General features: G+C 50.7%; 1 protein-coding gene across 5 annotated transcripts in view; it reads right to left on the reverse strand.

Moving 5' to 3' along the window:
- Window positions 1-26,893, reverse strand: part of SHROOM3 (shroom family member 3) — a 67,212-nt gene that overhangs the window by 9,331 nt on the left and 30,988 nt on the right. For 4 of the 5 annotated variants that reach the window (XM_051769425.1, XM_051769426.1, XM_051769422.1 and 1 more), the window contains exons 2-5: window positions 15,153-15,281; window positions 8,398-8,529; window positions 3,465-6,681; window positions 1,206-1,282 (exon numbers count right to left, since the gene is read on the reverse strand). In XM_051769425.1, coding sequence (XP_051625385.1) covers window positions 1,206-1,282; window positions 3,465-6,681; window positions 8,398-8,456 — 3,353 coding nt within the window. In that variant the 5' untranslated portion in view covers window positions 8,457-8,529; window positions 15,153-15,281. The remainder of the gene's footprint in view (window positions 1-1,205; window positions 1,283-3,464; window positions 6,682-8,397; window positions 8,530-15,152; window positions 15,282-26,893) is intronic. The other variant, XM_051769424.1, reaches the window with a different exon arrangement.

A 26,893-nucleotide genomic window follows, 5' to 3' on the forward strand; every position in this document is an offset into this window, starting at 1 on the left:
TTGTGCAGTGAAGCAGGAAAATGAGAAACCTGCATTTCGTGCCCCAATAAACTTGTTTTCAGTCTGGGTGTTCAATCCCATTACTTGGAAAATAGGTTGGGGAAAGAAAGAAATAAAAGGAAGCTGCAAGTAGTGATCGAGCAGCAGGATGAAATGCCATCTGCAGGAAAAACAGGGAGGCAGGAGCAACTGAAACAGCTGCATTGTTGTCTTAGGAAAAAACATGGAAAAAAGTTATTCCAAATCACAGCAAATGGGCATGTTTTAAATAAACCTAAAAGGATGTGCCTGAAGGTAGATTGGGTCCCTTTAAAACAACATTATGTCTTCTTAGGGGCAAAAATGGCCCAGCCAGAGTAGGAGCTTTCCTCTGCTTCCAGCTGTCACTGCGTGCCCCAGAGCTGTGCGGAGAAACCTTTGGAGAGAGCAGCGTTAACTCCCACTGTGAGCACAGAGCAGGCTGGCATTTTACTGCAAGTTTGTGAGGAACAGAGCTCCTTTGTGAACAATTCTTTTAGTCCCTCTTGATGGTTTTTACTGTAATGGGAGTTGGTTGTTTGGGCACTCAGGGCTTAGGGCAAACATCTATTTATTATTTAAATGTAAATACAGCATGATCAACTTCAGTTCTAGTTAACCTCAAAACAATCCACGGCTAAGTGGAGAGTTACGTAAGTCCCAAGACTATGAGTTTTGTGATTACAATTTTCTATTTTTAAAAGCATTTCTCTCTCCCCCTGTTGCTGAGCAAAACATCCTGCCTGCACGAAGGGAAGCAGCCTAAAGGCCAGCCCCCAGTTCAGGAAGATGGGGGAAATCTCCTGGTTTTAATCCCTGCAAATGTTCCCTTGCTTTTGGGGAGGCAGCTGGAGAAAACCATCAAGGTATTTTTTCCTTCAGGACCCTTCAATTATGATGGCACGTGGATGTGAGTTCCAGCAGCAGATCAAACACATTTTGGAAGTTATGGAACTGGAAATTTGCTGCAGAAACGTAGCCCAAGATGACATGAGGAGAACTTGATAGTAAATGAATGTCTGTAGTGAAAACAAAGCTCACAGCAACCCAAGTGTGCTGGGCACAGCACGCCCAGAGCTGTGTCTGTGCAGGTGTTTTCCCTAGTTTGGTGTGAGACAATCCATGACAACTGCTGGATGGCCAGAGCTGATCCTGCAGGGGCAGAGGGGACATGGACACACTCCTACCTGGCTCCTGCGCTGACCACGTAGAAGGGATCCCTCACCATGGGGCCGAATTCACTGCTCTCCCTTCTCAGCAGCTCCTGGAGTACAAAGACAGCGTTAACAGCGAGCAGAAAGCAAACAAAATACCAAAACACTGATGAGAATGCTTTCTGAAGCCTGAGAGCAAGTCATTCCCCATGGCTATCCATTCCTTCCTATCTCTAAACAAATTCCTGCAGTGACAGTGCAACGTGATTTGTAGGCAGCTTGAAAGGAACATTTAGCACTGTACACAAGGCCCTCAAAAACGTACAGTGAGGCAGGGAAGTCTGCTGCTAAGCTGGAAATAAACACTTCCCACAAAAAATCTCAAAAGACCACAAATAAATAAATAAATAAAAATCCCCCTGTTGGTTTGGCTTTGTCCCCCATGCTTATAGCTGTGGTTTTGCACTGGAGATGGATCAGAAAGAAAACTAATGAAAAAAACCCACTTAAACATATACTTCCCTTTCAAACAGACCCTATGGATTGGTGTGTATGTTGGAAGACAAATCTAAGAGCAGGGTTTTCACAAGTGCTTTGCTGCCTGTGGGACTAAATCCTCATTCCAGAACTGGATACAGCTAAATCCCTCTGGAAAACAGCAGTAAGGGCTCTCCCTTCCTCTGTACTTGAACTAAGACCCTGTGAACAGGTCTGCAGGGCTGTTCACCCTCTTCCTCAAGTTGGTTTCCAACAGGCAGAACCTCTGGTTTGGCTGCTGAACATATGAACGATTAAAAATGAGCCAAAAGGGGGAAATAAAGATCTCAAGAACCGCCCTGAGAGACTGGCCTGGGGAAAAATGAACTGGAGCTGTTTGTTGTCCAGCCTGTCACTGGCAAGTACATTTTGGTGATTTTTCTCTCTCTGGATGTCTGGTTTTGTTGCTGCTCTGACTGTTCTGGGAGGCAGAGGAAGGGTCACAGCTTGGCCTTCAGCTTAACTCATTCTGGACCCTTACTGAATGCAAAGCAAGTGTGACAAAATGGCACAGAGATGAGCCTGACGCCTGGCTGGGGTGGAAAAATACCGATGGTGGGATGAGACAGGAGTGGTTCTGGAAGTGCATTCCGGTCACTTGATATTCACAAGCTGCTTTTTTAACTCCCTCTATTTAAAGACATGGTGTGGGAGCTGAGGGCTGCTGAGGGAGGACGTGGAGAATGGAGCACACGGGGAGTTTGGGAGGGTTGGGCCTGTTTGTGAGGTGCTGCCCAGAGCCTCCTCCGTGTCACTTGACTTGGGATCACTTTGCTGCACCTGGAGAATCTGTTCTGGGCCAGGAGCAAGTGCAAGAGCAGAAGGAGATGTCCTGGATCTCAGCTACCCTGTAAATAAGTAAGCCTCTCCAAACACTCAGCCTATTTGGAGCAAGGAGCCTGTCCACACATTTTGGTAGTTTGCATCCCTGTTTGTGATGAATGGAGCTTGGCATGGAAACAGGGATGGGGCAGCAGACCCACCACTGCTGCAAATCCGTGTGGCTCGAGCAGTTGCAGCTCCCTAAATAGGTCTGAACAGATTTCAGCTCAAGAGCTGGTCTGGGCAGTTGTTCTTTAAGAATTTAGTTGGTTCTACTGTTTACCATCCTCAGAGTCAGTCAAATTCCCCATTTGTGACATCAGTGCAATGTTCCCAACCACCAAGCAGGGGACATGGAGCAGCCAGGGTCTCTGCTGAGTTTTCTCTGTGATGTTTCCCTCCAGGGCTGGAGGCAAAACATAATGGTTATTTGGCAGTGCCTCTGCCCAGCACTTCCCAGCACTGTCAGGCACAGTGGGAGCCAGGTCAATTCCAAGCAGACTTTAATCCTCTCTGCTTTCCACCAGGAAAACGGGCTGAGGTAGGACAGCAGCAACAGTGAATCGCCACCTTAATGGACACCCCCCCAGAAAGGTGCTCAGTGCTTCTCCAGTGCTGCTGGCAGGTAAGGACAGGGATGTCCTGGTGGAATGTCCAGAGCAGCAAGGACACATGCACACTACCAGCATATGCACTGAAATCCCAGCATCCCTGCCATCCCTGAAACAGCCCCAGCAGGGAGAAAGCTGAACTCCACCAGCAAGCTTTTAATTTAAGTGCAGGAAGTTGTGTCTATCTCAGCAGGCACTGAACCTTGCTCCAATCAACAGAGTAATTGCCATGACTGAACATCAGCCTGTTCTCTGACACCCCCCCCATTCCCTGGATGCAAGAGCCCTGCTTGTGGGTGCACATGACCTCGTTCCCACATACCTGGTGTTTCTTGTCCGCCGTGGGAGACGATCTGGAACGCACGTGCACAGGGACCGGCTGATTGTCGTACCTATCGAGCAGGTCTTCCACAGACACCGATTTCCCCGATTTCCTGGCGGTGGAGGGCGTTTCAAAGACCTGTTCCTGGTTCCTGTAGCGAGGCTGGCTCTGCATGCCCAGTGGGTCTGTCTGTGTGCCTTTGGTGAGCTCCGTCCTGGCTCTGTAATCCCGGCACCTCTCTGCTTTTGGCCAGCTTGTGCCCAAGCTGTCCTGGCGCCCCACCTTCTCATCTCCACTCGTGTCCAAGTAGTCCACCAGCCCAGGTGGAAGGGTAGAAGACATCCGTCCCGTCCTGGATATCCGCTCTAGGGACTCTCTCCGTCGGTAAAGGTTCTGGTCCTGCAGGGAATTCATGCTGGAGGCAGAGGAAAGGCTCTGGCTGTCTGTGCCCCCCACCTGCAGGTAGGAGCTGTGGGAGCGCTCCCTCAGCAGCCCCACGTCCTGTGAGGATGGCCGCCTCCCTGTTTTCCGCTCGATGTAGTCAGCGAGGGCGCTCTGCTGGAGCTGCTTGAGCTCGGGCTTGGACAGGCTGGCTGTGGAGGAAGCCTTGCCGTCCCTCTCGAAGATCTTCCGCCGGTCAGCCACCGTGTTCTCCGGGAAGACAAAATGGATGCTCTTCTTCTGGAAGGAGAAGGGCGACGGCTCCCCATCGGAGATGCCCACCTCGTTCATCTTCTCCGGCTCCGAGTAGGAGCGCTTCTTCTGCTCCGCCGTCAGCCGCCTGCGGCCCCCGATGCGCAGCACGTGCTGTGTCCTGGCGTAGTCCAGGGCGGAGAGACCGTCTTCCGTGGGCGTGATGCTGTGCCTCTCCTTGGGCGTGTGCGGAGACGGCGCCGTGCTCCTCAAGCCCACGTGGGCCGAGGCAGGACGCTGGGGCATCCTCTTGGGAGTGCTCCCGAACGGGGGGCTGATGCGACGGAACGAGGTGGCCCTCAGCACCCTGGACTGAGCGTCCTTAATGCTGTTCCTGTAGGCCCTGTTAAATGGCGTGTCCAGCTGCAACCCGTGGGCATCCTGGATGTTGTCCTTCCAGAGGATGTCCTTCTCAGGCTCCCCTGCCAGCTGGAACGTGCTTTTACTCCGCGGCAGCTGGGCCGCCCTTCCTTGCCCCTCATTCTCAGGACACAGGCCGTAGTAGTCACTGGGTCTCGCCTGCTTCACCGAAGCCGCCATCTGCAGCTCTACGGGGTGCCAGTCAGCCTCGTCCAGCTTCCCGTTCCTGATGGAGGGGCTGGAGCCCCTGGCCAGCTCCGTGGGCATCTTGCTCCGCATGTCCTCTGGGCTGAGCAGGGAGCCTCTCGTGCCGGAGGGCTGGCTCGTCCTGCTCGGCCCGTAGTGCTGGCCGAAGCTGGGAACACCAGCACTCTGGGGCCGGGGGGTGCTCTGCTCCCGCTGCTCAAACTTGCTGACCTTCTCCAGCACCGAGCAGCGGGACTTGCCAGCCTCTGGTTTGCCATAGGGAAAGCTTTGGGTGCTGCTGGAGCTGAGCCGGCTCCTCCCGAAATCTGAGGTCTTTGGGTGCTGTGGAGAAGGAGGCTCTTTGCACTTTGGCTCGACAGCATGGAACAGAGTCACACTCACATCCTCCTCCTCCTGCCTTGTGAAGGCCTGTGGGTCCACATCGCTCCACTGTCTGTAGCCCTGTCCCCTGTGATCCTTCTCCTCTTTGCTGCTGCTGTTCAGGAAGGACAGTTTGGTGCTGGAATAACACTCGCCTGCTTGCATGTCTCTTAACTCGGAGCTGCTTTGCCTCCTGGAGCTCTCTGGGATGTTCTGCAGGGAGGAGAAGCCGTACTGTTTGGCCTTGCCGTGACCCCACTGGTGGTGAGTAGTAGCTTCTCTCTCGTTTAACTGCCCGTTGCCATTTTTGTTCTCCTGGGATCCAGGTGTCCAGTCCTCTTTGGGCTGGTAATGGGATTTTCTCTCACTGGCATCCCTCGGCTGGGGTTGTGGAGCCTGGAAAATGGGTTTTGAGGCCTGGGTGGTACCTGGGGTCTCACGGTGGCTTTGTGCTGCCTTGTAAAGGGGTAACAGCTCCTCCTTCCTTGACATGGCCAGGGAGAGCTCTGGGCCTGCCGCACTGGGAGGTTTCTGCTGGACAAGTTTGGCTTCCAGCTTTCTCTCAGCTGCAGGGGGCTGGTAGAAGACGGTCGATCTGTTTGTAGCGCTTTGGTTTCCATTTTCATCAAAGCCCAGGGTGCCGCTGGCTGCGGCCTTGTCGTAAGAGACTGGGAGGGATGGAGAGTACCCGCTTTCTTTGGCCAGAGCTGGGTAAAGCGTCCCGGGATTGCCCGCAGAAGGCTGGGGCACCTGGGCATAGTGCGGCTCTGGGGAGGGCACGGCGTAGACACCAGTGGGCAGCAGGGGCTGCCCCGGCTGGGCTGCCTGGGAATAGCTCTGCTTGGGCTTCATGGTGGGGCTGCTCTCCGGGCTCTTCTCCACCACGGTGTGCAGATGCCCATCTCCGAAGGGGGGTTTCAGCAGCGGGCCCTGGGACAGGGAGCTGATCAGCGGCGCCCAGGCCCCTTTAGGCTGGGTCCGGCCAGGCTTGCTCAGGTCCAGGCCGGCGCCCGAGCCGGGCCTCTCGTGGTGCCTGATGGCCGCGTAGCTGTCGCTGCGAGCGGGAGGCAAGGGGGGTCCCCTGGGGGGCTGGCTCTTGCTGTCGGGCTGTGCCCAGGAGGGAGCTGCGCCGTGCCGGCCCAAGCCGAGCAGCCTGGCGTGGCCGCGGCCATCCAGCGAGGCCCGGGCATCGCCGCTCGGGAGCAGGGAGGGCTTCACCTCGTACTCCTCGGAGACGCGCTGCTGGGCGTCGTACACCGTCCGCACGTACCTGATGTCCGCCTGCCTCAGGCCCTCCTGCAGCCCGGCCCGGCACTGCGTGCTGTCCGGGGAGCAGCACTGCTCCTTGCCGAATGGAGCGGCGGGATACTCGGGGATGCTGGAGTTGGTGGAGAAGGAGCTGTAGGCAGAGTCCCTCTTGCTGTGCAGGTGGGAGAGCTGGTCGATGCTGTTGGTGGATTTGGCCGGGGACAGGTGACAAGGGTGGTAGCCGGGGGAGGAGTGGTCCAAGCTCTCCATGCTGCCCCGGGAGCTGTACTGATCCGGACTCCTCCTCAGATAGCCATGCTCATAGCCAGAGAGATCGCTGGTGGAGGAGCTGGGGGAGAGCGAGACAAGAGTGAAAACCCACTGACAGCAGAGGAGAGGCACAACTACTTATAAGTGAGCTCAGAAGCAAGATGTTTAGTTTTGAGATGAAAACCCTTATTTGGGCCTTACTCCATCCCCTGTTTGGAGTCATCCCAGTTCACAAAGAGGAACTGCTTGACATTGCAACACATGGCTCTTATTTACCACAGAAGGGTGGGAGGGAAATACAGACAGAAAGACAGTGCATCTCTGGAGCCAGGGAGGATCAACCCCACCCAGCAAACCCATCCAAAGCCCTTGGAAAGCTGAATGAGCACCGACGCCCCCGAGGAGGAGGAGAGGAGCACGAGGGGTGTTCTGGGGGGAACCTAATCTCTTTCTTTTTTTCCCATTTCATTTCTTTTTATGGAGATGAGGGCTACGCCCTGGCAGGCTTCCTGGAAATTCAGCTGTCCCAAGGATAGTTTGCTTGCTGTGAGAAAACTAAACTGACAAGACAGGGAAGAGATGCATGTGTTTGTGCCTGGAGGAAAGTGGGGTGCAGCCACAGCCACAGTCTGAGAACGCCCAGGAATTCTGCACAGCCGCCTACTCATGTAGCTTAGCAGGTGCAGGTTCACCTTGGCACCTCCTCTGAGATACACATATGTCCAAAGAGGATTTGTGGCTGCCAGAGGTGTGATCAAAAATAAGGATATTCAGAGATCTTTCTATTTGTGAGAAGGGAGTTCCTTGTGCTGGCCACAGTTCTTTTTTTACACCTCACAAGGGGCCATCGCAGATTTCTGTGGAGTTTGCTCTGGCTAATCTCCCCTCCCAGATTCAGGCAAATACAGTGAGGATCAGAGAGCGTAACCTGAGGATTTCACTCTTCTTCCCTCTGTTCCCAGCTGCCCTTCTGCAGATATTGCTTTCTCTAGTTCCCTGTGCAACTACATGCACTGTCCTGGCAGAGCCACAGAGAAGCAGCAGGAAAGGACAGGCTGTGGCAGGGCAAGGCACAGAGCTGGAAGCTTCCTCCAGATCATATCCCAGCCAAAGGATGGGTGGTGTGGAGAAGGCTGATGAGGATGAGGAAGGGCAGAAGGAAGCCTGGTCACAGCAGCTCTGCAGAGGGATGCAGAGGAACAGAGACACAGGCAGGAAGAGATGGCAAATGTCAGATTAAAGCTGCTTTATCCATTTAAATGCACCACTCTATTTTGGATTCAAGTAACCACGTCCCTGGCAATGCCCAGCACAGCCCTGGCCAGCTGGCCACTAGATGTTCCCCGTGCTCCTCTTCAAGCACCCAAGAGACAGAACTGTGCTGCCAAAGGCTCTGCCAGGAGCTGTGCCTGGGAAGCAAAGCCCCTTGGTGGGAAAGGAGTATGCTCCAGCATGAGTTGTACTGAGGCCACAGACCAATACGCATTTCTCCTGCAACCATCCCCTCACTTTTTTCAATGCTTTGTTTTCTCCTCCCTCCCCTTTGCCAAGGCTCAGCCCTGCCTGTAGAAGAAATGATGTCTAAATCCCACAGTCTGTAAGGAGAGTTTGAAACCCTTCTGCCTTTCCGGGGAAAATCCTTCAAGGGCAGAATTTAAACTTGTCCCTCCTCCAGTTGCCCCAGTGCCGAATGTGCCAGGAGCAGCCCCAACCTGCAGGGCACTGCTTCCCACCTGCCTCTGCCACCACATCTTCTGTCTCCCTTTCCTTCACTCCACAGCTGTGTAGTGCTTACCTGGAGTGGTAGGACTGATGCCAAGGGGTGCCAAGCGTACCCTGAGATATTTGCATCATGCTGGGATCGGGTTGGTTCTCCGCAAGTTTGGTTGAATGCCAGGAGTGAGGTCGGCCTGGAGTTTCACTCCGCCTGGGTGGAAGCAGAAGGATTTTGCACATCAGCAACAGGCCAGCTCCTCCAAGGAAGAGGAATGTGAAGTAGCACCGACATTTAACACCAACATCTAAAACTGCTCGTGCTCACTCGTGTTTCACTGCTATGTTCTTGTCTATTCCAAGCAAATCCCGCAGCAACCATGGGACGTGTCTCTGACATTCACACAATACATGCCCCCTTGGATTTCCAAGGCAAGAGGTAAGTGGGTTATCACTGGATGCCGGGGGGTCTTCCCCTCTACCTCCCAGCTAGCCTCACTCCTCGGGGCCAAGCCTGGGGGCCCATTCCCAGGGATCAGTTTACAGGCTGGGCTGTGCCTGGATCCACACGATGCAGGGTGGCTGATGTGGTTCTTACGGATGCTGGAGGAGGATTTCTCCAAAGGTTCCCTTCATTTTAAAGCGAGGACTGGCAAAGCCATCGAAAGAATCACATGCCACGAGGGGGTGGGAGCCTGCACAAGACTCTTTTGATCTCTCCTAAAAACGCAGGAGAGACGTGACAACCAAGCTCCAGCAATGCGTGTCCCTCGCATCCCACCCCGGCTGGACAGCTGTCCCCAGGGTGTGTCCCCAGGCACGGCTGGCCCTCGGTGGCTGCAAGCACCAGCGCCAAGGCCTGGCCCTGTCAGCACTGAGGAGAAACAACCCACCAGCAGCCTTATTTAAAGCACAGTGGTGCAATGGAAAGTCAAAGCAGGGGATTAGTGAGTCCCTTGAACAGGCCACACAGATGCTTCCTTGCCCCAGCCTTTGGGCTTGTCCTCAATCCTCTGCTCCTTTCCAAGGGGGATCTCTCCTCTGCTCTGCAGTTTCTCACTCTTCCTGTGAGAAGGAGGAGTAGCACTGGACCTGGGTACCACTGAAATGTGACAGCCTGCAGGATAATGCTGACTAAATAAATGCAACAGGAGGATATAACACACCTTTAAAGTTCTGTCTCACTGAAAATTCACAGTACAGTATGTCCTTTACAAGTCAGGAAATAGATTAAAATACCCTTGGCAGATGTAACCCAGACACCAAGAGAGGACTCTCCACTGCCTAAGACTGTGAGAAGAAACGATACAGGAAAGTGTACAGAGCAAAAAATGGTTGTTAGGGTCAGGTCCTTTCCTAACACCAGTTAACACTGGCACCAGGATGGAAATGAGAGTGAGAAGCAGAACCATTTCTCCAGTGATTTTCCATGCAGATGTCAGAAGTGCTGGTCATTCTCTCATCTGCTAAAAGAAGCAAGAAAAAGGGACATGCTTTTCCTTTTAACATCTGTTGTGGCAGGACTGTCTCAAGGAAAGCTGAACTTAAAGTCTGCAGAGGGCAAGCTGAACCCAGCACCATTTTACATTTACATGTGTAGGTGTGTTTGAGACAGACCTCTTCTGTTAAGCTCCTTGTCCAGAAAACAAGGAAGCTGGAAACTGCCAGATGGGAAGTTGACAAAACTGTTTATTAAGAATAACCCACATTCTTGCCTTTGTCTCAGGAGGTTGTAGGACTTAAAAGTGCAGAACTGTAATAATAACAACAACAACAACAAACCAACCTCATTGCCTTATCTTTTATATATTCCCAAGGGCTGCACCTGTACTGTACTTGCAAAGGTGTCTGGACAATCTTATTACTAAAAAATTCCCCACTCCAGATAATAGAGAAAGTGATCCCTCTATTGTAAGTGCCAAGGCTGGAAAAAGAGACTCCAGGTTCCTCATGGACACCTCCAGTGATCAGATAACCTGGGCATCCAGGTCAGGTTGGCATCACGACAAATGCGTGGGAGAGAAGACACCTGGGGAAATCAGCGGACCGTGATGCAATGCTGGCACCTAAATGGCAGCTGTTAACACTGATTGCAGACCTGATACTGCCAAATTCACCCTTGTACACTGGAAAACCAAAGGGAAAAGGAGAGTCTTTAATCTTGCCCAGCTGCTGTTATCTGGGTGCTCCCTGCTGCTACGCTGGTCCCAGCGTTTGCAGGCGGAAACGTGCCCGGCCCATTAGAGGCTCCTCGAGGCAGCCTGGCACAGGCTGGATGCAGTCTGGGCTGCAAGGATCACACTCACATCTCTGAGGCCCTTCCCCAGTAACAGCTCTGCAGCTTTCTCTTATTAGGAAGAGCTGAGCATGGTCTTCTCCGTAATCCCTGGGTTTTTTACTTCGTATGCAAAACAGGAATGGAATTTTACGAGGACACCTTGGCACAAACACTACAAATGAATCAGCATCAGAGGCTTTCTTCACAGTGCAACTGAAAGGCTGAGTTATCTTTTTCCCAAGGTTACAAACTAAACCCATCCAGAACAGAGCATTCAGTCTGACTGCTGTTCTTCACGTACTGTTCCTCGCCGATTCCGGAGCACACGCACAACCCAAGCGCTCTGCAGTCCAAAAGTACTCCAGCCCAGCATCCTCCAGGAGTGCACAGATACTCTGGTGTGAAAGGCCCATCTCTAACCAAAGCACACAACCCAGCTTCCTCAAATTGCCATTTGCACCTTTCCTACATCCTTAGAAAGCTAACTGCAATCCCTGTGGATGTGCTTGTCCCCAAAGCCGTGTGGCCAGGTGGCTGTGTGGGAGGTTACTGGAGCTGGAAGGGACAGCCATGGCCTGGAAGGGATAGCCATGGCCTAGCCCACCATCTGGGGAGGTAGGAAGGGCCCTGCAGCACAGACCCTCCTCCTGCAGGAAAGAAGAAAGGTTAGGATGCGAGTGCAAAGCTTGTGCCTCCAGGCTGCGATTCCAGGCACTGAGTTACAAGGGAGTGAGCCAAGAGGGCAGTGCCCATCCTCACCTCATCCTCCTCACAGCGGGCAACATTTCAAGCTAGTGATAATTCTAACCTAACAAAACCCACATGGCAGAGGCAGGATGTCCTAAGCTGTGCCACACTGCATGGAGTAGCAGGACCTTTGTACACATGATCCCAGCAATTCACCTGTACTCTCCTTCCGGGGTGACTGTGCACCTGCATCCACAGAAACCATCTGAATTCTCACCAGCATGGACCTGTCTCCAAGAGGGACACATCTAAAGGAGCGTGAGCACAACAGGGAGACGTTTTCCAGACACCCGAACGTGCTGCTGCAGCCCCTCTGCCTGGCTGTTGGGCAGGAGATGAAGGAAAACTAAAGCACTTGGAAGCCTATTAGGCTTTCGACAGAGCAAGGCAACAATCTACTCAAAGCAATGTCGCTCTTAATTAAGGTTCAGTCATGGCTCTAAAAATAAGCAGAACAGACGAGGCCAATTAGAAAGGAGTCGGACCAGAGTGGCGTCAGCTTGGTGTGTCTTTCACTAAATCTCTCTTTTTAGGCTCATAGAGCCCTTCTGGTAAATTCTGGGTCAGGAGAGGTCTGGAGTGAGCTCTGTCCCTTCACAATTTTGACTAAAAAGAAGGAAGATTCCTTAGAGAGAACTGAAGTGTATGAAACATTTCACATGATGGATCTTGGGCAAGAGTGTCTCCTCATCTATAAAGGAAAAGTAAAATTGTGTTGCAATAGCCCAGGCCCTGAGTGCCATGTGGGAACCGGGAGACGGGTACCGAGCTTCCTGAAGTCCCTCTGGGATGAGGAAGCAGAGAATCAGAGGTTTCTGCTCAGATTTCCTAGGATTACCATCATCAACTCTTTGAGAAAAACTCCCCACCATGCCCCTGGAAAGAAAATCCCTGTGTGGAAGCAGAGATGAGAATCACGCATCTGGATCTACAGCCAGATTTTTTTCTACTGGTTTTTCCTGACAGAAGTGCTTTCCAGCCCAGGCTGCAGATGGAAGTGCTGGGATCGCTCCAAGGTGATGGCAGCTGTGAGCAACGGGTGCTCCTTCCTTGAACTTAGGAACAGTCAAACATTGTAATTAATGATTACTGGTCCTGCATGTCACACCTCTGTGTTATCACGTTTCTCTGGGAACCACCAGGCTGCCTTATCCAAGAAGGGGGCATTTATCCATTTTCCAGCAAAGGAAACAGAGTGCAGGGCTCAGAGCCGCTTCACCTTCCCTTTGCCCCAGCACAGGGCTGACAGGTGATATTTACACTGGGGACCTTTCCCTACACAAGGGTCCCACTGGCATTCCCTGACACTACCCAGACACAGGCTTCAGTGGGAACAGAGGTGATGTACACAAACTTCACTCTGGCTGATTACTGGATTCAAGGACTTTGTCCTACCGGGATCTTCTGACAGCTTTTTATTTTAAAGACAGTGTTACCAAGCAACATGATGAGTAGGATTTAAATTGCAAAATAAGGGATATTTCTGGTCTCTTTGTTGAGAAAGTGCTTGCCACCAGGATAGAGTCCCTCAGGACTGCAGCTCAGACATGGAGAAGCCAGGAGAGTCTCCAGCCTGGTACTTAGAGCATGTGTAGGCTACAGTGAGGAGCTGGGAAGCACTGGAAGACTCTCTGCAACTTTCCTCTTCTTGCTATGATTTTTCTCTGTTTCTTTTGCTGGAAAAAGAGGAAGAAAGAACAGATGTGGAAAAGAAGCAGCTGACTTGACTTACAGTCTTTGAGAAAGACCCTATTATTCCCTGTCTTCTCCAGGGATTCACATCACCTCTCAGAGCACGGGTGGAAAATCCCAGCAGCCAGAGCCTGCAGCGACTTCCCCTGCCCGTGGCTCTGCAGAGCTGCACTGATTTAGCCAGACTGATGAACCAGCCCAACGGGCTCAATTCAAATAATTTTTTCTCATTCTTCTCCAGTCAGTAAATTAGTTAAAAAGACAGAAACCCAAGCATAGCTTGGATTCTTTCACACCCCGATATCCAACACACAGCAACTTGCAACAGGAGAGACTTGGAAACAATGGAAGGAATGTGTTTTCCCTGTCTCCTTCGGTGCTTAGGAGGAAGTGGGTGGCTGGCAGCAGGAACGCTGCCCTGAGAGCCCGATTATCCAACGGGAACGTGGCACAATGAGGCACGGCAGGTAACCAAGGGGACTCGCAGGGCAAGTGTTTCAGGCAGCAGCTGGGCTCTCCTCTGAGCCACCAGGCTACAAATCACAGGCAAGGCTCCTAAACTCCACATTCAAGTGCTCCTGTAGGGATGATAAACGGGAGAGAAGCAGCAGGTCCTCTAGGTGGATGGATGGGGCTGTACACATGTGTTTGGGGGGGTAAGAGCGAGTCTGCAGAAAGAGAACCTGGCAGGGAACTGCACCCCGTGCTGTGGCCAAAGCAAAGGCTGCTGAGTCTGAAATACCCTCCCACACTGAAATTCTTATACATTAAAGCAACTTCCTGCTTGTAACCAAAGCTCCAGCCTGACTTAAGCTGAGTGCATGCACACACAGCCTCTGACACCGCTGGAGAAGTAAAGCAAAACATTGGCTCTGCACCCAAAGACAAATTAATCCAAGTGAAATGCTAAACTTTGGAGCTTCTGTGAAGATCTGCTACTAAACTGATGGGCAAGAAGGATTTACAGAGGGCATATTCTGAATGATTCATTGCTTAAAGGAAAGTGGTGGATGTCTGGGAGCTCCTTTCCCAAATTCACCGTGGGTCACATACCTGGGGAACCGCAGAGTCCCACTCCACAGTCAGAGATAAATCTCTCCTTGATAAAACTACCCTGAGAATTCAGCCTCTAAAATCTGCTGTAGCCGAGGCTGGGCAGGACCAGCATCTGTAACTGCAGTGGCCAAAAGATGAAGCATCTCCACTAAGGTCAGAAGTTTGCTTCAGAGGTGTGTCCTTGCCGCTAAGATCAGAATGTCACATTCCCTTCTCAGCTGCTCACTCACAGGACACATTTCCTCCAGCTCCAGGAAGTGGGTGCAGCTTCAAAAGTCAAGGTCTGGCCCAAATGCAGTGTTGCCAATAGAAGGCACTGCTTTGACTTCACGGTGCAAACCTCAGAAGACTGAGACAAAAAATCTATGAGGTCATCCAGATTACATCTGACTGATGTAAGAGGCCCTTCTGATGCCAGCAAAAGCTCTGCCTGAGTAAATGCTGTAGGATTTGGTCCTAAACTGCACGGACAAAGGAAGGGAATCAGGCTCTGCCACAACACCAGCCAATCCAGAGCAATTCAGGAAACCCATTTCTGAAGACATTTAATTGTTTAAAACTGCAGACAGGCATTCAGCAACCATGAATGCCAAGCTCCCACGGAAGCTCCCAGGCTCAGAAGAAGCCAGGTGATTTTGGAAAGCCAGGCACCTCAAGGTGGGGAATCACAGCAGGCTTACACCACTTCTGTGGAGATATTTTGGTCCAGCATCTCTGTTGACCTTTACCAGCACTGACAAGAGCTTTTGAGGAGAAAGGACACCTCTTCCAGGACCAGTGAGTGCCCCTCAAGCACATCAGTATCCAAAGCAGAAACTATTTTACATCCAGCCCTATGGAGATGGACATCCAGCAATGCTGATGGTCCAAAGGGTGAATTCATTTCCCTGGCGCTGTGCTGAGGGCAAGGAAACCTTGGGAAAAGGTGGCTGTGAGGTTAAGAAACAGCCCTGGACCTCTTCCACCACAGGCACTGGGGATTGCCAGTGCTCCACCGTGGAGTTTGCCAGAAGAGAGGCCATGAAACACACCCTGCACACAGGGACACAGGGGAACATTCTCACCTGCTCTTCAGCCGTAACTTAACTCCTCCAGACCACGTGGCTTTGCTGGGCTGGAAGTCAGTGCTCACACAGTCGGGACCGAGTGGGCTGGGAGACAGGTCGGTGCATCCCTTTGCTGCATGTGTGTCCCTGTCAGAAGAAACCAAGGCCACATAAACACCACCACACAAAAACCTCAGCCCCTGTATCCTATGTTTCATCAGCATTTTAGGAAAGACAGCATTATACAGACCCAGGGGGCAAGGCAGGAGCATCAGTCTAGTTTTTAAAAAAGCGCAAAGAACATGTCACAGAAAGCCACATGTATCCCCTGTGTAAAGCCACGTGTATCCTTGTTTTTCTCTAACCCAAGCAGTGCTCAGCACCTGAGAGAGTCCCTTGCACAATCCCACAGTGCTGCTTCTCCCCACACAGGAGCGAGATCAGCTGCAGCACCCACGGCACAAAACTCATTATCCTACAGCTGCATCTGGGGACCCTAAAATTCCCAGAGGGGGAGTTCAGGGGTTCCACCGTGGGACATGCCTTTTCCACACCTCGCAAGAGCTCAGGGAATGCTCTGAACACACAAGAGAGAAGCTAAGAGAAAGGTCCATGCAGTGGGAGGGAGAAAGAGAAACTTATCCTCCCCCTACTGATATTTCCCCAAAGTCAGGAAGCACAATATTTACCCCAGTCCAGCACACGCGTGCAGACGTCACACAAACACCGTGCGAGCATCGCTTCAGCTCCTTCCTTCCCCCAGGCACAGGAGAGCCCACAACGCTCCAGTATTCCCACTTTAGCACCGAAACGCAGGAGAAACTGGAAATTTCGGCACGCCCAAGGAACCCCCCGCGCCGAATAAAAGCAGGGCTGAAAGGCCCCCTGCGCCTGTCCCTGCCCGCGGCAGGCCTGGCCCGGGCTAAGCTGGAATCGCCTCTTGTTGTGCGCTGAGCCCACATGCCGGCATCTGGGGCTTTGGATAGCTGAGATGGCTTGGATGCCATTCCGGTGAGAGACCGGCCGTCTTTGTGTCCGGCTGGGTCCTCCCCCACGCTCCCTCCCCGAGCCCCCACGTGCCAGGCAGGAATGTTAAGCCTCACACAGCGGGTGAGATATCCCAGGGAAGCGCAGCAGCACTTTCACCTAGATTAGGGAAAGCGACTGGTCTGGAACGGCCTTTTCTGCTCGCCCTGCTTATCTTCATCCAGATTTCACCCCAAATCCTGCCTTGGCTGCCTTTTCTTTCCCTGTGCCAAATCCCGTCCTGCTTTGTCTGTGCCACCCCTCTCCTCTGAGATGATGTCAAGTCTCTCATCATAACAAGAAAGATTCCCTTCCCTGCTCCCATTCCAGCCTCGCTGTACACCTGGAGCACAACCTCCTCTACTGCAGCCCTGGGAAGCGCCAGTGCCAAACCCCTCAACTGCTCCAACTCTCTTTGCTCACCGAGTTTACCATGAGAAATCACCAATTTCCAGAGCCAAGGTGATTTCTTTGACACAATCCTCAGACTGTTGTTCCAACCCGTTTGAAAGCAGATACTGCCAGAGCAGATCTTTGCCATGTTACAGGAGAGGTCTTGGATCTTTCCTAACTTTCCTGATGAGCGCTTGTCATAACTTCCCTGTTTCCTAAAGAGCAGAGTTTGGCTCTCGGGGGCCACACCACAGCTGTACTCCTGCAGTGAGGAAAGCTGCTCATGCCTTCTCTCCGGCCAGCTGTCTCCAAAGGAGCCAGTAACAATATTTAGGACTGGGAAACTGCCCCGTGCCAAAAAAAAAAGAGTAATCAGCAGCCTGAGAAACTGATATAAAGCTGTGAGTGCCAACAGCTCCCTGGGCACCACAGCCTAGTGATCTTTCAGCACTTGGGCTCTTTTTTTTTTTTTTTAAGAAAAAACAGCTTTTGAAGCACGTTAAGGAAGCAAGAGACGATGCAGACTCTAAACTCTGCTGCGAGCAGAGCTTTCTAAGTCACTTCCAAGTGTTCCCATATGGATGCACAGAGCTCCGACCCTCAGTGGGCAGAGGGAAGGAAGGTAATCAGCTTGGGTGTTCCCCCTCCCAGGGAGCAAGCCCTGCTTGCCAGCACACATAACTTTGGGGTTTACCTCCCAGAGACAAAGACCCGTTAATTAGTGCCGGTGTGGGCTCTGGAGGTGCTGTGCGGGGGGAGCAGGGAAACCCGACAGAGTTTTTCTCCAGCCTCTTAAAAAACTATAATTACAGAGCTCTGTGTGGCACGGCGGGCTCAGGAAGACATTGAAAACTAATCAGCCAGGCTATAAATAACATTAATCAGGGCCTGTGGGGAACACAAGACATGAGGACCCTTCCACCCGGGAAGCACACACACCTCAGGGATGGAGCACAGCCAGAGGGGATGGTCCCCATGCAGGGGTGTCCCTGGTGAGAGCAGAGCTGGAGGAGCAGGGAGAATACCTGAGGGGACCCTAAACCCAGCACCTGTTCTCCCCTTGCAGCTTTCTGCCTTACCTGTCTGCTTTTCCCAGAAGGTTTTCCGTGCCATTTCTAACTAAGGCAGCTCAGTCTAACAACCAGGAGTGTGTTCATCTCTATAAAGACACTTCTTCCACCATAACATGGAGACAGCCACCCTGGTACAAAGGGGTTGAGGGCCTACCTTTCCTCTTGGCAATCACCACTCACCGTCTTCTCCTTCGAGTGACCCTTCTCCAAGAGCTGGAGCTGCCCTGGGACGGCTCTCTGGGAGAACACTCAGCCCAATGGGATGCTCTTTAAGGCCTGGGCTGCATTTTATTTCGGGATGCTGCAAAGGGCCTCACAATTCCATAGCTAAAAAGTATCCCTGGCAAGGAGGGGCCTGCAGTTGTTCCTTTTGTTATCATGCTGTTTCTGAAGTTCTCAAGTGGGAGACAGGAAACCCAGCACACACGGTCTATTTAAAACTCCTTTACCTCCCACCTGAGGCTGGCAGCTGCCTCTGAAATCTTTCCTTTTCTGCAAAGTTCATGTTTAATTATGAATTGTTATTTATACTTGCCAGTTCCACAGTGCCTTTGGTATTTAATACCACACATGTTCATGAGTACAGTCTGCTCAGCTCTTCCCTCATCTAAAAATATGACCTGGTAGGATTTTTTTCCTTGATGCAAAAGAACACGGTACTAGAGATTTAAGCCTTTTTTTAAGGACAGCCTGCCCCTCAGGAGTTTCAGTGGCCCCTCCAGAAGAGAGGCAGCACGTCCTGAGCCCACATCTCTCTCTCTTTGCACAGCCTTGCTGCAGCAGCCATCTGCAAAACCTTTCCCTATTTTTTACCCCGTTCTTCAGAGCTCTTCAAGAGAGCATGTGTGGCCTTATTTTATATTAATCCCTACAAGACTGGTTTGCCAGTTGCTGCCATCGATGTCTCATGTCTTTCCCGAATTGCCACAATCCCTGCGGAATTCAGTCGCTGGTTTTGGGAGATCCTTTGCCTCTGACCAGAGCTGAGTCTGACCTCCTCTGATTGCTTTATCTGCCTCCCTCGCTGACCTCCCATCACCTGCATACTTGGAACGTTTCACAGCACTTATCTTAACCTTTTGGGCTCCTGGCTCTTCTTCCTCACTTTCCTCAGTCTTCCTTATCCTTATTTATAATTTTCACATTCCAGTACAGACTGGTTTCCTAAATCCAGCCTGGGCAGTAAGTGTGGGTGTGTGCCTCTGCCCAGCAGATCCCTCCAAAATTACCTCTGAGTCTGCAGAGATCATATTCTTAATTAATTAAGCTCCACATTTCGTAACAACAGCAGCATAAATCAGTGCTGCACTCTCACTGAGGAAATGCTGCCATGTGAGCTCAGCTGCCTGGCTACAATTCCCAAAGAGGAGAGAGATTTTGCACAGGGGGAGCTGTACAAAACCCAACTTGGGAAGTTTTGTCTGCTCATAGCATTTCTTTTCCAGCACAGCAGCCTTACGCTTGGCTGCACTACCATCCTGTACTCTGCTTTTTTGCTTAGCTGGCTGTAGTTCCAGGTATGAATCTAAGAATGGCTGAGATTATCCATAAACAGCACTTGGAACTATGTTTAAAAATTATTAAGGTTGGTTGGGTTTTTAAAAAAAATTTTAAACCAGGTATTTTTCAATGGTCCCACCTCTTGGAGCCACGACTACTGAGTTTGGTTTGCTGCCACGGTAAGAGAAGACCCTAAGTCCAGAGGATAAAATCCCCAAATGTTAATAGGTTTAGTAATTTTTAATGTCTCTTTACTTCTAAGTCCAGTGTTGTTCCTAGAAGAGAGGATGGAGGTCAAATTGTCATTTTTAAATCATTTGGGATCAACGGGAGTGTTTATAACCACTGTCACAATTAAAAGAAAAATAGCTGCTCACAGGCTGATTCTTCTGAAATCGAGATTAAAGCTCCTCTTCCAACTTCTACAGCTGCATTTCCTGTTATTTTTGTCCCTTTGTCTTAAATCAGATGCTAAGAGGCAACCCTCCTCCACTACAGAAACAGCCAACAGCACAGCACAGACACAAAAACACAGAGAAGCAGCAACAAAGCCAAACCCAGCTCTGCCAGCCAGGAGGGATCCGGAGGAGTTAAAGCTGCTGGCTTATCCTCACAGCACTCCACATTACACAATGTCACAGGGCAGCCCCAGATCCCCACCCAGCCCAGTGACATGAGGAGAGCTGGGCAGCTTCACCTCTGGCTCTCCTCTTTGCAGCTGAGGAGCTGGAATTGCATCTCCTTGGCAATGAAAGCACCGCAGCCGCGGCAGTCCCCCATCTCCTAGCAAACAGCAAGCCCTCCTGCCTCCTCCATGACATCAGGGAGAGGGCTCCCCTGGGGAAGGGATGCAGAGCTGGGGGGTGAGACCACGCTCATCCTGGGCACCGACCTTGTGCTCGCCTGCGGCCATCCTGCCAGGCAGATCCTCCCGCTCCGCCTCAAGGGAAAAGACTGGATTGCTTACGTATTTCTTATTTTGTTACTTCCTGTGGCTGCTCCAGAAATAGCCCCTAATCCACATCTCTGTCACGCTCACAGAATCTCCTTGAGCTGCACTGGAAGTGCCCCATGTGTCAGAGCACAGAGGCCCAGGTGCTCTCCTGGAGGCAGCAGTGCCTGCACAGGTTTGTTAGTCTGTGCTCACGGGACCCCCGAGCCACACCAAGAGCCAGGACCAGCTGGAAACATGCAGAGAAAACAACTTTTTCATAACAAAAATATTTATCAATTGAACTGAAACCTCCTGCACTAATAACCTCTAAAGCTTTTGCTAGAGAAAGTCTCTCAGTCCCTGGTAAAATCTCTTGATTGCCACTTAGCACACTTACTGGAGATGGGAAAGAGCCAGGTTCAAGTCCACAGCCTACATAGCACATAAGGAATTCAAGACTGTTTCGTGGATACCTCAAAATGCCAACAGGCTCCACCTGTATAACCACTGGAAGCACTTTTTCATCCTGAGGTTTGAAATCTCAATAAGGCTCGTTTAGCACATGAATCTTGGGACCGAATTAGGCATTCTTCCCAGAGTTCTGCAGCAAGATCCAGGTCTCAAGCAGAAGTAACAATATCCATGTCTGGGATTCAGATGGGTCAGTAAAGCTCAGGGAAAAAAGCCTCACACAACCCAAAGCCATTCAGAGAGGTGCTGTCTGCTGCTTCTAAGAAACAAGACTACTTAATACACATTTTCTATACACATCACAGCCACAAGCTTGCTGATACCTGTTAAATCAGGATTACTAGAGCTGATCTGTGTGCCATAAGCCAATCACCAAAAGGGAAAAGAAGAAGTTTTCCAGGCACAGCACAGAGGTAGCTCGTGCTTTCCTAACTGCACAGGCCGTTGCTTGAAGGCAAATTAAAGAAGTCACAGGATGGTCAATTTTAAATGGATGCATCTCCTATTGAGGCAGCCATCCCTTTCAGTCTAACGGCTCCTGTGCGGTGATTCCGAGCACAAAGAATTTCAGGGCAAAGCAACAGGGGTTGAGAAATCACCTGGAATTAATCCAGACCCACAGCTTTCCTTCTTGGAGGGCTCTTCACTCATGCGACTCCAACTTAAACAACCTCAATGAGCGCTGACCTTCAGGTCCACTCGGAAAAAGCCTGGAGAAAGGGAACCGCGTTTTCCCTGTGCAACGCTGTCTGGTCCTACTTGTCCAGCATTTTTCTGGCATCCCTTTTCTGTGAGACTGGATGGGTTTTAGCTGACCTGACCCCAATCCCCCAGTGTGGCTGTGCTGTGTTTGCACAGCCCCACACAAACCAGCTGCTCCGGCGCCGTACCTGTTTGCAAGCAGGGAGCTGAAAGGAGCGCTGGCATTCATTTGGGTTCCTCACTTCACTGGCCAAGGGATCTTTGAGAAAATGAACTCCCTCTTTGTCTGGGAGAGAGAGACCTAATCCCCGTTTTGCCCTGGAGGATTACTGGGTACTTAGAAAGGCACTCACATGCACATTTTTGGTTCGTGCCAGCTGCATTTGGGTCCACAATGTGTAGCGTTCCCTTTGGTCTTTAGCTCTGACAATAGGCATTCCACTGCACCCAGACCTCGACCCCAGAGACTGCCACCCTTTTAAAGGCACCCTAAACCCACGCTTTCTGAATTGGGGCCTTCTCTGCTTTGCATGAGCAGTTGGCCCTGGCAGCCCTGTGTGAATTCAGCTGGGCACACAGCCCTGAGCCCACAGCCCTTCCTTGTGCTGCCAGCCGGAGCGCACGGCTGCCTGCCAAAAAGACCTGGATCCCAGCTGGAAGGAAGAACCTGGAGGGATGAGGAATTAGCTTTTATCCCTACTCAGTTCCTGGCTTTCTGTAATAGAAGTTTATGGTTATACTCAATTACAGCTGTTTGTGCCCCAGTGCCACCCAGAGAGCCTGGTGTTCCCACAGTGGCAAAGCGTGCCCTGTGCAGCTTTGCCCGAAATCTTTCTAGGATTGTGGCTTAATTCTGTAAAGTACTAATTTGGGAGGTGGTTCAATGGAAGCAAAGAACTCTAAATTAGTACCAACTTGAGCAGCACTCTGCCTGCTCAGGGGAGAGCTCACCTTCTCAGGAGGTCACAACTGTCTTGATCTGTCTAATGGTCCCACCACAAAAGAGTGGAGTGGGATCCATGCTGCACCCTGATTCTACTAAAAAGGAAAATGCTTTCCTGCACCTTGTACTCAGAAAACCCCCTCAGAAAACAGATCTGCCTACTTGTTGTGTCAAAACAGGAATAAAAATATAGAGCAATGGCATTTTCATTCTTTTCCACCCCACCACGAACAGGACTATCTGTAAACTCTTGACCATTACTGAACATCTCCTGAGGTTTTTCAGAGACACTTTTGGAGATGCTGTAGGATCAGCTTGGGGGATCAGCATCACACAAAGGTCAATCAGTAATGTTAGTCTTGCCAGGTTCTGGGGTATCCCAACACTGAATCATGGGGATCAAAAGTCATTCTGTAAAAATGACAACGTTTAACCTTTCTTATGTAACACACACCGAAGCACAAGGTGGCTCTAACTGACAAGCGTAAGTGAAACAAAAAGTATAACTGCAGCTCCTACGAAGGAAAGCAGCCACAAGGAGGAAGCAAAAGTCATACTTTTATAAACAAGGACTAGTTTTCAGGATTTGGGAATTAAAATGATTGCATGGAAAAAGACTACAAACCCAGCATGCTGAAGGAATAGTGATGTTCACAGCAAGAGACTGGATAAGCAGAAGATATTTCCCCAGAATTACTCTTTTTACACTCACCCTTCAGAACAGTGATGTTTTCCAGCTACAAAAGGGTCATCCTAGGGAGGGGTCTGAATGTCAGGCAAGATGTGTCCCACCTGGGACCCGTCCCTGGGGTGCAGACCTGAGACCTGAAAGGCAAGCCCAGCCCTCAGTGGGAACGTTTTCCAGCAGCAGCTTGGAGTTGGGACCAGGCTGGATCTGCTGGTGCAGTGGTTTGCGTGAGCACTTCCTAATGTGTTCCACACAAACCTAACTAGGTCAGTTCAGACCAACAATTTAAATGGTTTAAAGCTAAAGATTAAGGGAGTGCTTACAGGAACTGTTCCAGGGGCAGATGGATGAGGTTTCTGGCACCGATGAGCAAGCGAGGGCATTAATCTCTTCCGCCAGCACAGCTGGATCTCTTTTCCTCACCTGCATATGTGGTGCACTTTATAGAACACACCCTGAAATTCTACCCTAACAGCTCCCCTATGGAAATATGGATGTTACCAAAGTGCTGGAACAGTGGCTCAGCTGCTTTTTGGAGAAACTGGTCTCAGGAGTGACAATCTGAGCATCTCTTCAGAGGAGGCAGAAGAAAGGCTCATACTCACATTTGTCACAGGCACTCACATTTGGACACTCAGCACCGAAAAATCTAGTCTGCAGCTGAGTTGTCTCTCCTGATTATTTTGCACTGCTTCCTGGTATTCCAGATTTTAATTGCAGTGACTTGAGGGGTGGAGTGCACAGACCTAAATCCCTTTACAGGTGTAGCAATGCCTAATCCCAGAATATGAGCTACTTCTTATGAGCTGCTTCTCCATCCCACTCATCACCCTCTTCCTGGACACATTCCTGAATACTTAACTCAACACAGCATTCCATTTATTTCCTGGAGATTTCAGCAGGAGATTTGCTCAAATGAGAAATGAGGATAGATTGAGTAGGGAGATGAGGACTTGGCCAGCTTGATCAGAGTGCCCGAGGCAAGGTACAGAAATGCTGGCTGCTAAGCTAATAAATAAATAAATAAGTGTCTGCTTGTCACTCAAAATATTTTTAGCATCTGCCAAGTCTGGCAGAGATGAGCTTGGGCAAGGATGAGGACTGCAGCCATGACAATATACAGGAGATGAGAGAGGAACCCTTGGCCCCTCTCACCTGCTCCTACAGCTCAGTGCCAGCAGGAAATCTCATTCCCATCACCTTGCCTATTGTGTTTTGGACCAAGGATCCTGACTCCAGACTCAAATCATTCCTCGGGCTCAAAGCAAGATCTGCGACTCGGGATGTTCTCTGCAAGCGCTGCGGGACTGGATTAGCACCTGCAGAGGCTTGGGAAGCTCATCTGGATGAGGTCAGGGGCTTCCCCAGTGATGCTGCCCTCAAGTACCAATGAGGTGAAGCACCTCCAGGAACAGTTAAGAGAAATTCCACTACAGATTAGCATACGGCTTTGACGTCCAGGGAAAAACTCTCAGATCCTCCTGAGTTTCCAGTAACATGAAGGTGCTACTCTGTAGATGAAAAACGTCTCACAGCTCTTGGGAATCCCAGAAAACCTCACTTAGCCTAAATACCTATCAGTGTTTAGTGGGACTTTCCTCACTTCAGACACATCTCAAAAATCCACCCCAAACACTCTGAAACAGTATGAACTGCTTTTCCTTGGAGCAAGCACATGAAGAAAGTGGGGAGGAGATGAGCACCTACTGCATTGCCAAGTGGCAGTCTGACCTGAGCTCTTCCACAGCAGTTACACAATAACAAGAGGCATCAAAAATTCCTCTTGGAGCAGCAGCACCCTCTCAAAAGAAGCTGAATCTTTGCTATGGACATGCAGTGACTGGGAGCCACAGCCTGGAAATCTCTGCATGTCAGTAGGAAAAAAGGGGAGTAACACATACCCCCAGTCTCAGCCTCTCCCTGTACACAGGACAAGCTGTTACCATCATCATTACAAGCACCCCTCCCAAAATGAAGCCTTGGTGGAGCCAGTCCCAAACACAGATTGAGTCACAAGTGCCAAACTCTTTCACAGAGAGAACAACAAACCCAAATCCTATTAAGCAGCCACCAGTGTCAATATTTATTCCACACAAATCAGGGACAAGTGGCCTAATAAATGGTGTCAGACTGAGTGTGGTGAGATGGAAGAGGAAAGGGATAGATAGACTAGGGGGAAGGACACAACATTAATCAGCATCACTCCTGCAAACCCCTTGACAGAAACAAGGTAGTAAACTCATTAGCCACTTAGAAACTAAGCTCCCTTTTTGCCTGGACAGTGATAGCTCCCAGTTTCCAGCCTGGAGGTTTGGCATCCTTCACAGCAAAGCCACTGGGCCCCATAAAACCTTTTTCTCTCAATCCTCCTCTCAACACACACCTCTCTCTGGTCCAGAGAGGCTTTGCTGGCTCAATCACTCTCTTCCCAACACAGAGCAGACCCATCCTGAAGTCTGGGCTGCAGGGAATTAAGCACTCAAACTAGCACGGGGTAAGGGGCTCCCAGGCAAACAATGTCTGCACAGGAAAACAAACAAATCAAAGGATGATTTCACAAGGCAAACTCCCTGACTGCAAGAGCCACTTCACATATCCCAGCTTCTCCTTCTCCCTGTGCATCATTCCTGCCCCTGGGGGGTGGTATATGCCGTTTCCTTCTCTCTGCCTAGGTGGGAAAACACAGTATTGAGACAAATACGCTCCAGGCTGGATCTTTCCATCAGAGCTGTTAAGAGCCATGCCTTACTACAGCACACATTTTCTCCCATGTATCCAGGGAAATTTAAGCTGCCATGGCACAAAGAGGATGCAGCCATCTCACATGGGGGCCCCGGCCCCACTGTAACTGTCCTGGCCACCAGTTATCATCATACATTTGCTTAATTTAGGCTGAAATGGAGTCTGTCTCCAGCCCGGAGCCTGCTTGTAACTGCAAAGGAATCTGTGCCCTCCGTAGCACACGAGATGGGATCAGGTCCCTGCTGGAGAGCACTTGGCCTGGCTATTTTTATTGTCTCCCTGAATACTTTTCTTCAACGTCGTTTTAAGTTGCTGAAAGAATAGTAAAGATGAGGGTTTTTTTTTTAAATAACAGACGCACTGATAATCCATCGGAACCGTGTCCTTTTAACTTTTGGATGTTTCTCAAATCTCTGCCCTTGTTGCCAGGATGCTGAAGGCATTTTGAAGGCACAGCACGATGAAATCTAATCAGGGTGAAGTGGGCTGGTTTCATTTCCATCAGATTCCTCTTTCAAAGGCACAAATTTACCCTTCTGATCCCGACCACTAGAACTGAGCCAATACAGCAGTTACTGCTACATCAAAAGCCCACCCAGTCCCTCTCCATCACGAACAACTGATGACTGAAATTCCTCATGGTTCTTTAAACCCAAAGGACACTGCCACTAATTCAGGCCTTGTTGCAACTAGAATGTAAAGGATTAGAGAAGTGGCTCTCATCTGAACACAGGCAAGCATGCAGCACATCACAGTTAGCCAAGCTTTTCATTCCAGTTAAACTTGGGAACAGCCCCCTAAATCATCAGCTTACACCCATAATGCTGCTCCAGAAGCAGAGGTACTGCTTCACCTGGATGTCCAAAGGCCAGACACCGAGCTGTGGTTACCAAACACCCAGTGCCAGCCATAAGAACCCTCTGTCTGAACAAATGTTAGCCAAGTGGGAATCCCACAGGGGCATTATACCCTGTTTGATGTCATATCCTGCTTATTTATTTACTTACACCGCCGCTGAGGAGAGGAAGCCCAGGGAGGGACCAGGCCCCACTGTGCCAGCTGCTCTGCAAACACCAAGGGAAGGATGATTGCTCACCCAGAGGGCTGACCATTAAAGTAGGGTCCACCCTAACTAAACAAATGCAGGAAGGATATCTTTCCCATCACTGCTGTTCCCTCAGCACCCCTCTCGAGTCCATCTGCTCACCGACACATCCTGCTTCTCCCATTGCTGCCAAGAGCAAGGCCGCTCTCCAGAGCAAGAAGGGCTCTACATCACCCTGCTTT

Source organism: Manacus candei, unplaced genomic scaffold (genome assembly GCF_025592945.1).
Source record: "Manacus candei isolate 608988 ecotype Guabito, Panama unplaced genomic scaffold, ASM2559294v1 h1tg000107l, whole genome shotgun sequence".
Taxonomy (NCBI): domain Eukaryota; kingdom Metazoa; phylum Chordata; class Aves; order Passeriformes; family Pipridae; genus Manacus; species Manacus candei.